This window comes from Prinia subflava, chromosome 28 (genome assembly GCF_021018805.1).
Source record: "Prinia subflava isolate CZ2003 ecotype Zambia chromosome 28, Cam_Psub_1.2, whole genome shotgun sequence".
NCBI lineage: Eukaryota > Metazoa > Chordata > Aves > Passeriformes > Cisticolidae > Prinia > Prinia subflava.
In genome coordinates, this window is record NC_086274.1 from 2,559,352 (window position 1) to 2,569,777 (window position 10,426).

At 46.5% G+C, this 10,426-nt stretch overlaps 1 protein-coding gene across 1 annotated transcript; it reads left to right on the forward strand.

Moving 5' to 3' along the window:
- TEX55 (testis expressed 55) lies at nt 1–6,176 on the forward strand. Its single transcript, XM_063419942.1, has 5 exons — nt 1–205; nt 1,136–1,608; nt 1,885–1,947; nt 2,611–2,675; nt 3,721–6,176. Exons 2-5 carry the CDS (start codon nt 1,444–1,446, stop codon nt 3,731–3,733), a joined length of 306 nt encoding a protein of 101 aa, XP_063276012.1. The 5' UTR covers nt 1–205; nt 1,136–1,443; the 3' UTR covers nt 3,734–6,176.
- Nucleotides 6,177–10,426: the final 4,250 nt, after the last annotated feature.

A 10,426-nucleotide genomic window follows, 5' to 3' on the forward strand; every position in this document is an offset into this window, starting at 1 on the left:
CCAAGATGGCCGCGCGCCTCTCAGCGCCCGCGTGACGCCGCGGCACCGCGCGCCGTGGCACGCGACAGCGGTTACCCCGGCAACCGCGGCGGCTTCCCGCGCCTACCCCACCTCCCCCGGCTACGGCGAGCGGCGAGCGGCACAAAGAGCCGGAGCCGGCGGGGGGCGAAGCGCCCCCTGCCCTTCCCTGCAGAGCCGGGGGCAGGTGAGGGAGAGCCCCGGCCGGGAACCGCTCCCCCCGTTTCCCTGACTGTACCCCCCGCCTCGTCCCTGCCCTTCCTTACAGAGCCGGGGGCAGGTGAGGGAGAGCCCCGGCCGGGAACCGCTCCCCCCGTTTCCCTGGCTGTACCCCCCGCCTGTCCCCCGAGCGCCCCGGCCCGGCCTCCCGCCGCCCCCCTTCTGCACGAAGCGAACCCCGTTGTCAACAACCCGCTGTCCCCAGGAACAGCGCCGTCCTTCCCAGTTCCAGGGGGGTGCGCGCAGGTCCTCCTCCAGCACCCCGCTTCGGGCAACATTGCAGCAACCGGGGCTCGGGATGGGAGAAGGAAACAGGGCAAGACTGCCCGGACTCAGTCACAGGTCTAGGGATGGGAGTGTGGGGCATGGATACAGCACAGCCCACGGCTAGCTGCTTAAGGGGTAGATGGGTAAAGCCTGCATGAATTTCAGCTGCCGCTGTCAGGGAGCAAACCTGGAGCTACACCAAGCAGGGAATGAGGCAGGAGCTGAGGGCACCCACCTTGCAGGCAGTGTGCACATAAGAGGGCTCACAACAGCCACGGGCAAGGAAAGGTCATGAGTCGGGTCTGGGGTCCATCCGAAGGACTTCCATAGAGACAAAGCTGCCTAGAGTATACACTCAGAGTCACCCTAGGAAAACTAGTGAGTAAGTGAGGATCAGGCACAGGTACAACTGCTGCATGGTTCAGACCAGTTCTGAAGGCCTGGGACGGAGCTTGAGTTCCTGGGATCATGCCGGAGGTGCAGGTGGGGTCAGTCACAGAAATAAACCCTATTAGTGCATGTTTTAAGTGTGGCTGCAGCATGTTTGCAGAGGATGGTGTAATGTGCTGTGCCTAGTCTGTGGAGACAGATGTTTAAAATACTCTTGTTCTTTTTCTGCTAAATATTGTAGCAAGGATTCAATGATCATTCAGAATCTGAAGTGGAGGAATCTGCCTACCACCAGCTGCTGAACCACCTAAGAACCACACACCTATAGTTGAATCCCCACCATCACTGGATGACTTACCTGGTGTGGAAGCACCAGCATCTGCAGCCCAGCCATCTGTAGTGGAATTGCCAGTGTGTGCAGACCAGCTGGCTGTCAAGAAACCACCACGTTCTGAGCACCACTTCCTGCTCATTGTGTAGTCTGCATCCACAGAAAGCTCACCTGAGATCAGATCACCTGTGGGTGAACTTCCAGATTTCAAAGTCAAGATGTACACCTCTGAATCCGCACAGGAGGGCAGTAACACCGTTGAGACTGTGTTGTCAGCAGCAGAGATTACATTTGAATCAGTGGAGAATCCAGAGGCTTTTGGAGACCCCTATCAAGCTGCCATGAATTATGTTGAGGAACATAAAATTCTACAGATATTTCAGGTGAAATATGTATTTCTCATCTCCTTCCAGAGGCTTACATGAGACTGTTGTCCTAAAGTTAGCTTGAACCAAATTATCCCTTCCCCATAACTCTCCTTGTCCTGTTCTTTCTTAAGCATAGACTTAAGAAAAAGCAGTAGAAAGAGACTCTTGATCATCTTTGGTGTCTGAAGAGGTTGTTGCTTTTTAAAATGCAGATGGCACGGGAACAGGAAGTGCAGGCACCCATCTATCCATGGATCAATAATTCTTTCCTTCTGTCTGTCTCTGTCTCAGGATATCACAGAGAAACTGCTGTTCCATAAGCCTGACGACCCCTTGCAGTTCATATTGAAGGAGGTAGGGTGCCTTGCTGGGGCTCTGTGGGGACAGAGTCAGCTCTGCTGAGCACACCAGAATCATGGTCAGCCCAGGACTGTTTCTCTGACTGTGAATCTGCTGTCTTGGGAGGAGGAAAAGCACAGGCAGCAGCAGAGTGCCTGGGGTGCAAAGGACCATGTGTGCTCTGAGAGGGAGGAAAGGTAGGGGAGGGTGGAGGAAGAATGGGCTGAATGTGCCCTGGAATTACCTGAGAGGTGAAGGAAGCTTAATGACAGAGGTGTCTCTGACCCTTCTCTAGCTGCCTCTATCCTAAACTGGGAGGGAGCATCTTTTCTACCCACACCCCCCTATTCAAGAGAGCTGTCTCTGCTGATCATACAGAGTATTAAAACACAGGTAATTCAAAGTCAGTGAAGTGAGACAATAGTTTGGGAGTGAGTTACAGGTGTGGGTTGCTTCTTGGGAGAAGGAGGAGGTTAAAAGAAAGAAAGCAGACAGAGGAAAAGAGTGAGTGTCTTCCTTCATTGCCCTACAGTCAGTCAGGAGAGGCACCACCTTTGAGGTTTGCTGCTGGGTTCATGGTGTACTAAGCACAAAACCTCCAGAGGAATGGCAAGGTCAGTTCTGGGCATCAGTGTGAAAGCAAATAAGCTCCCAAATGACTCTTTTCCTTTTGCCCAGGTGCAGTCTTTGATAGAAGCCAGGCAAGCAGAAGTGGAGAGACTATCAGAAGTGAACAAAGATGCGTAGGTGTTTCTAGAAGAGGCCCTGTGCGCTCCTTTTGGCCCCCATTGACCTTGCTGTTGTGGTATTGCCCCACCATGCCTTCACAGCACCATGGAGTCATTGGCAATAACTTGAGAAAGATCTGCATGTCTGTCTCTTGCCTGGTTTCTCTGTTTTGTATGCTTGTGCTTCCCCTTGGGTTTAAATCCTGCAACCAGGTTTTGGTTTGGAATCACAGACTGAGATCTAAGTGTGCATGGATCTGCATGCACATGTGGCACATCTTGAAGAAGCAGGTCTATTGAACTTCTATTCATATAAATGCATAAATCTCATATTTAGGCCACTCCAGACTTTGCCTTTCTGTGCAGAGAAACCTCACAGCTCAGACAATGCAAGGACAAAAGCAGGTAGAGTTAAAAAGCAGCCCTCGGCAACCCACAGCCTTCTTTTTTCATGCTGCATTGGTGGCTTGCCGTGTCCAGTTATGCAGCAGCACCAATGCCTATCTAATACTTTGATAGTTTGTGTCTGGGCTTTCCCACTGCCCCCAGAGCTCCTCTAACGCAAGAAGCTGTCTCTCTGCCTCTTCCACACACTGGGTACAGCTGGCTCACTCTTAATCATCGCTGCTGGACACTGATCACCACTCTTTGGGGTTGCCCTGCCTATGTTATTATAAATACAGTGTATAACCTGAACAGTAAAGCAACAGTTGCACACACCCTTTATGCTTGCAGAAAACATTGTCACTCAGGAATGTGGGAGGTGAGTAAAACCAAACAAACCAAAACCAAGCACTGGTAGCCCAGAGAATTAAGAGTCAAGGTACATTTCGCAAACACATCATTTGAACTGTGTTTGATTTTTGAAACACTTACAATCCTTGTTTTCATACTATCCAAGTGTGTTTCTACCCTGTAAAAGAAACTTCTTCTTGTCTCTTGCCTGACAATTATTGAAAATGTGCAACAGAGCATACTGTTGTTTTGGCTTAATAGATTGTCTGAGTGCAGTAGATGCCAGAAATATTTTTATGTCACTACAGGCTTTTCTCTTTTTTAGGCAAGTGCTCTAATTTCCTGATGAATGGTGGTGTATTCCCAAATGACTGTCTCTGTGGCTATGAAGAGAACACCATAAAAACTTCCATCTATCTATTTTTAAAAAAAAAATGTATGATGACTGGGTTGTGTGATTCTACACAGCACAGTTTGGGCGCCAAAAGTCTGGCATAAAAGAGGGCAAGTATTTAGCATGCAAATTCCATGTGTGAGATGAGTTTCTATCTGAGTTTCTCAAAAAGGATCAGTTAACTCATGTGTTTCAAGATTGGAGGCAGGTAAGCACCCCTGTCATTCATAGGGCAGGGAATTTTTCAAGGTTTCTGTGAATGTAAAGATGGCTCGAGATTCAGATTAAATCTTCATTGGTTCTGTAAGAGCTTTAATGTAGACTTGGGCGTCTAGGTCCCACTGCAGCAGTGAGATGCTTTTGAAATCCCTGCTTATCTCCAGCAGCTGGAAAAATCTGACACTGAGAATCTGAGATGGATCTGCTTACAAATTCTTGACCAAAAATGTATTAGGCTGAAAAACAGTGTATACGTGCCCTGTCCTAATGTATCTCTGGGGAACAGGAAATGTATGGAAGATGAAGATAGTGTTTGAAGCCTTTTCATCTCCACGGTCATTTGTCAGCACATTGTCCCAGGAGATGGAGAAGCTGACATGTCTTTGAATTTTGTTGTAGAACAGGATTAGGGTGCCTTGGGGTACAGTCTTCACTGTATATTTCCTGCCTCTGACATTTGAGTATTGCATTTTGTTGTTCTCTCTTACTTACAAAAAGCTTTTGACCTGTAATACATTATCAGACTATAAGTATATGCCTTCAACTTCATGTCATGATTAAGGGAGTTATGCAAGGGGAGATCCTTAATTCCTCTCTCAGGTAGGTTGGAATGAGCTGGAAAGCAGTCTTCTTACAGGTGACAGAAGTTTTGCAAGAGAGGCCGTACCCCGTGTTCCTCAGTAGTCTCAGGGCCACAATTTCCCTTTGGTGGCCTGGCCACCTCATCTCATGCTAACAAAGTTGCTGTGTTGTAACAAGAAGTCCTCCCCAGTACACATAAGACAGAGCGTCTGTCTTGGCTGTTTCTCAGAAAAGAGAAGTAGTGTTTTCTGTTCGTTTCTTCCTACTAAAGAGAGGTGTTCCTCCTTTGAGGAGCAGTTTTCTAGAAATGAATGAGGCTGTACCCAGGACAAGCTCTGTGGGCCTGGAGTTAGCATGTGTAGATGGCATGAGACTGGGGAAGGCAGTGGGCCAAGGACAATCCTTCAGTGGTCACAGACTTCAGGGGAGGGAGGGTGTATCATCTCTCATCAAAGACTTTGACCAGAAATCTTGGAGATCTTATCATGAGCTAAGGAGAAATGTCACTTCCTTCACCTCAAGCCTCTCAGATAACTGAACCTAATTTTATGAAAACACAAAAGCATCCTCCAGAATGTTTGCAGATTAGAATGTTTAAGGCAGGGTCACACAGCTGCATTTTTTTGACCTGCTTCAGAATTATTCTGAATAATACACTCTAGCTCTAGGAAAAAAATCTACTTCACATTAAGGCACTGCTCTTTGTGCATAAGAAAGCTTTTCTGTGCTGAAAAAAAAAAAAAAAAAGAAGAAAAATTAGATTTAAAATGGAAACTTTTACTGTAGTCTTACTTCCAGAGTGATGGTCCCTTTTCCACAATTTCTTTCCAAAACCGTTGGATCCTTATTTCTTCTTTGTAAGTGGACATTTATCAACATGACATTAAACTGTCATTAAATTTCTTGCCTTGAGTGCTCAGAAGGAATTAGCAGTTCCTCATGTGTAACCGAAACTATTCCATATAAGTCCTTATAGCACACTAGTCACAGCACATTTGAATGCCCTCCAGAGTGCTAAGCAACGTGACTAACATCTGTTGTTTGCTCTTTCTCCTCTCCACAAGGGAAATGGCTGTGCACTGAAGTGCATTCTTTTAGAATGGGTGGTTTGGGGTTTTTTTTACCACACCTGTGTATTTCTGTGTACTTCTAATGGATAAGTCATGAAGTGGAAGCTGTGGAAGTTGGAGGTAGTTTGTAGTTCCCAAGGATGATTCCTCTGCAGTATGAGCTGGGTACTGAGAAAATGCATTATTTTTAAGGAAGACATTTTTTTGTTCATCCATGGGCAGGCGCAGAGGTGCAACAGCCAGTTCATCTGCCAAATGGCATGATCTTACGGTGCCCAGACTGTTTCTGTTGTGAACTTTGTGCACCTCCAGAGGCAGGACGCAGAGGAGCCAATCAGGAGGAAAGTATAAAATAGGTCACTTGAACCAAAATTCAGTTTCTTTTTCTGCCATCTCAGTATGGAACTTGAAAAGACTTAGCTGCCCCAAGCAATACTGACGTTGCCTGTGTACTGCTTCTAACCAATGGGGGAAAAAATGTTGTAAGAGCTGATTAAAAATCCTTGGAAAAGTTCACACAGACTCTGCTCTGATTCTTAGGTGGAGGGCACAGGCAAGATCTCCCTTCAATGGGCAGCTGCTTACAGCATGAGACATTTCATTGTGACTCACTGGATATGAATCACTGCTACATAACACCAACTTTAAGCTAGTTGAATGCCATTGATTTCAAAGTTTCACAATCGTGTGGAACTCATAGTAGGCAGCAGCAACTGCTTTCATGTCTGAAATGGAAGAAAATAACCTCTGGGTAAAGTCCAACAAAAAGCTTAGCTAAAGAGAGCTCCAGCTGAAGACTGGATAATGTGGAAGTGCGTGGAAAGGGAATATACTGTAGCAAATGGATGAAACTCTGTCTGACATGCCTCCAGGTTGTATTCCAGGGAAAACTTCTCTTAACTATTCTTTAATCCAGATGAAATGTAGGAGAAAATGAAGAAACATTTCCTTAAGGTCAGACATTATTACCCATGGCTACATTCCTTTCTTGGGGACCGTCCTTATGGACAACACTGATGTAGCAACATCACCAAAAGCTCATGGCCACAGTTTGACATACAGTAATGAAAGAAGAACTTTGAGTTGTTGAAGAGACATGGATTGGATGAATAGTCATTCATCATCTCCTGCAGAAAGGCAGTGGGCTGGAATTTTATTGCAGAACAAATGAATTTAGGCGAAGCAGATGCAAGAGATTTCTGTATATATAATTCAACACTGGAAACTGACTGTGGACATCTCAGTAGTTATCTGTTTTATAAATTCTTGGTATGAATGAATGGAGTGGCTCTTCTCCCTCAAGGTTATCATCTCAATTCCCCATGCAACTCCTCTCACAGATGGGAATAGCTCACCCTCCTTTGTCACAGACCTTATTGCTCTCAAGCACTAGGAAGGACCCATGGCTTATTCATCCAGGAGTCTGGGGTAAACTATCTTCCAGGGCAGAAAAGAGGAGAAACTGCTGGTGTCATCTCCTAAACTGCAGTGAAGTAATACCAGGAAAGAAACCAACAATGAGGTGGACTAATTTTCTGACATTGTTACTTTGAGACCAAAATGAGCATCTTTCTCATTATCATTAAAGAGGCGAGAGGTGGAGAAACATAGGGCTGCACAGAGCCAGACTTATGAAGGTGCACAGCTATCTAGTACAGTTCTCAAAATAAAAGGGAGCTTTGTAGCTAAGGGAGTGCAACCCTCAGTTTACACTTGCCATGGAAATTTCACCATAAACTTACAAGCCTTTAACGCAAATGCCTTATTTAGAATCATGTGTTCCAACCTCAAAAATTATTGTTACCTGAGAGGCAGGATCCATGTTAGGGTTAGGGTGTGTGTAAGGAAAAGAAGTGACCTCTGTCCTTCCTCCTTCCTGTCCCTCAGCTTAACTTCTGGCATGAAACAGGAAGCGGGTGAATAAAGGGATGTGTAATACTGCAGTTGTTTGTTAATGGAAAAAACGCATGTCATACCAGCCTCTGAAGAAAAACAATTCCCACCTTGAGGAGCTCTGGAGTTTGGACAGGTGAGTAGAGATTAGGGGAGAGCCTGTATTGCGTGCAGGCGAATGGTTAGAGACTCAAAGCTTTTTGACAGTGACTCAAATTTACATAAATATCATGAACACCACAGTCCCTCTGAAAAGTAGATCAATGCCAGCTCTATCCCACTATTGTTTAAGCATACCCTTGGGTCTAGCGTAGTATCCTGCCTCCTTGCAAGGAGATTCAGTGAAGGACAGCGTTGCCAGTTTGCTGAAACCCCACAGTATTGAAAGCAAGCACTGCCCATTGAACAACTCAGCTTTTGGCCCTGCTGTCTGAATCCTTGGTAGCACAACAGAGCTATCTTGAGAGACTCCTTGACTGTGGTTTGATGCCATGATGCCAATATATGTTTGCCTTGGCAGATAGGAGCACATATGAGAGAAGTTTAACAACAGCTCCCTTTAATTTTTCCCATTAGATGTTTAAATCTTTGTAAAGGAAGAGCAAAGCCCTTTAGAATGGTAGAAGCTGAGCAGGGTCCAGCACAACTACAGACCGAATACCTTTTCTAGTTAGCTTCCACAGACCTCTTAGTAGTTGTTCTAAGCCTTCCTGGCTTTTCAGAAATCACATGTGAAAAGACAGCGTTGGAGTAGCAGGTTAAAAAGCATCTTTAACTAAAAGAAAACAGAATAAAATGTAACCTCGCCTATGTGTGCCCATGAGAGGGCAGCACAGACCAGCTGAGCCTTTGCTAAAGGCTATTCAGAGGCATGAGTTAGCATCCAGCCACGGAGTAGCTACAAGCAAAGGCAAAAAGGTCTCTGTAGAAGGGCTCGATGGCCTAAAGCACAAGCTCATGCGTCATCCACCTGAAACTGAAACCCAGGTACAGTCTTGACTGAGTCAGACCCCAGGCACACGGCAGGGTCCGAGTCTCTCAGATTTCTCAGTGAAATTTCCAGTTAGGTACTGGAACCTTGAAAGAGTTTCAGTGGAAGAATTTTGGACGGTGCCTACAGTTCTGTTAAAGCAATGAGTTGGTGTGAGACATCAACCACGCCCTTGCCAAGGCAGAGGCTGTCACCCCGGGAGCACTATAAACTCGCCCAAGGTGGGTGTTATTTGTTTCCATTGCGGTGTTGCACCAGCCAACACCCCTCTGCTATTCTCCATTCCTCCCGCTGCCAAAACTCTTGTGATGCAGCCTTAATTGACTCTCCTCCCTGTTTCTGCTGGGTGTTCCAGCCCTCTGGCAAGGTGGATGGTGGAAATGCTGAGATAAATGAGACATATGCTTGCAGCAAGTGTGTTGGGAGCTGGGTACTGACAGGCAACCATATGTAGATGGCAGTGCTCCACTGCCAGCCCTTTGTGGCCTCCTGTATCAGATGCAGCTAATGCAAAGGAGGCAAGCAGTGGGTTGGGAGGAATGAGGTATCCCCAAACACCATTCAGTAGTAAGCTGGAATCAATGTGAAAAAGTTTCTTTGGCCCCTTTCAAACAAGCAGTAAATGTTCCCAAACAAGGCCTCTTCTTTGAAGCATGTTCTGGCTCATGACTGACAGAGCAGATTTTGGAGGAGAGGTTTTTTTACCGTGTAGCAAGAACAATGCAGTCACTAGATCCAGACAGAACAGCTTGTTCCCAGTCTGTTGGGGGAAACTCAACTGAACCCACAGCAGTAAAGGATCATCATAGTGCCAAGGCCGTTCGGGAGCTGGGACCGCATCCTAATGGCTGTATTGACACTGACATACACAGCCGTTCAGAGGCCAGGTTTCCTAACCAAGAGCAATACAGAGACACCGTATACAGGAGGGTCTGTCTAGCAGATCTTCCCTGGACAGCCTTTTAAAGAAGCTATCTAAAAGACAAGCAGAAAATTTCTGCCTTCTTAGAAGTCTTTTCACCTGCCAAAGATCTTTGCAAATCTCAAGCAATTGTTTGCGAAGGCGCAATGAGATTTCTGTCATCCTGTGATCCTTTCCTGTGAGCTCCTCTCCTAGGAAGACAGGCTGCGAGAGGTGAGGTTGTTCAGCTTGGAGAAGGGAAGGCTTAGGGGAAACCTCACTGTAGCCTTCCAGTACCTAAAAGGTGCTTATAAAAAGGAGGGGAATGGACTTTTTATACAAACAGGTAGTGATAGGACAAGAGGCAATAGCTTTAAACTGAAATAGGACAGGTTTAGATTACACATTAGGAAAAAATATTCTTTACTCAGAGGGTTGTGAAGCACTGGAACAGACTGCCCAGAGAAATTGTGGATGCCCCATTTCCAGAAAGGTTCAAGGCCAGGTTGGATGGGGCTCTGAGCAACTTAGTCTAGTGAGTGGCATCCAGGGCAGGAGGGTCAGAACTAGATGATCTTTAACGTCCCTTCCAACCCAAACCAATCTATGATTCTGTGGTTCTGTGGTTGCCTCTGGCCAGGCTGCCCTTCAGAGTGAGCTGGCCTGCCCTCATCTGAAGATGAGATGCAAGAGAACACCATGTCCCGTTTACTGGCCTCTTTATGCCATCAAGGGTGTTGGCTGTGGAGCGTCACTCCTGGGCTTGGCTCCCCTTCCCTGCCAGGAGAAACTCCTGCTGGTGGGAGGGGAGTCAGGGCAGAGCTTGACTTCTGCACTCTCCCATGCTCCTCCGTGCTTATTTTCTCTTCTGGTTCTTGTGTGTACAAAAATGTGACCTGTGGGTTGCTGAAAGGCCTGGGTGAGATCAGCAGCTCAAAGATGCAGATACCTCAGTCTGGATTTTCTTTTGCAGAAATTTGC

What these genes read in the sequence shown, in the direction of transcription:
- TEX55 (XM_063419942.1), top strand. Translation starts at nt 1,444, where the DNA reads ATGTACACCTCTGAATCCGCACAGGAGGGCAGTAACACCGTTGAGACT. An exon ending in AAATTCTACAGATATTTCAG is followed by an intron (nt 1,609 to 1,884) that starts GTGAAATATGTA and finishes TCTCTGTCTCAG; the next exon opens with GATATCACAGAGAAACTGCT. An exon ending in TGCAGTTCATATTGAAGGAG is followed by an intron (nt 1,948 to 2,610) that starts GTAGGGTGCCTT and finishes CCTTTTGCCCAG; the next exon opens with GTGCAGTCTTTGATAGAAGC.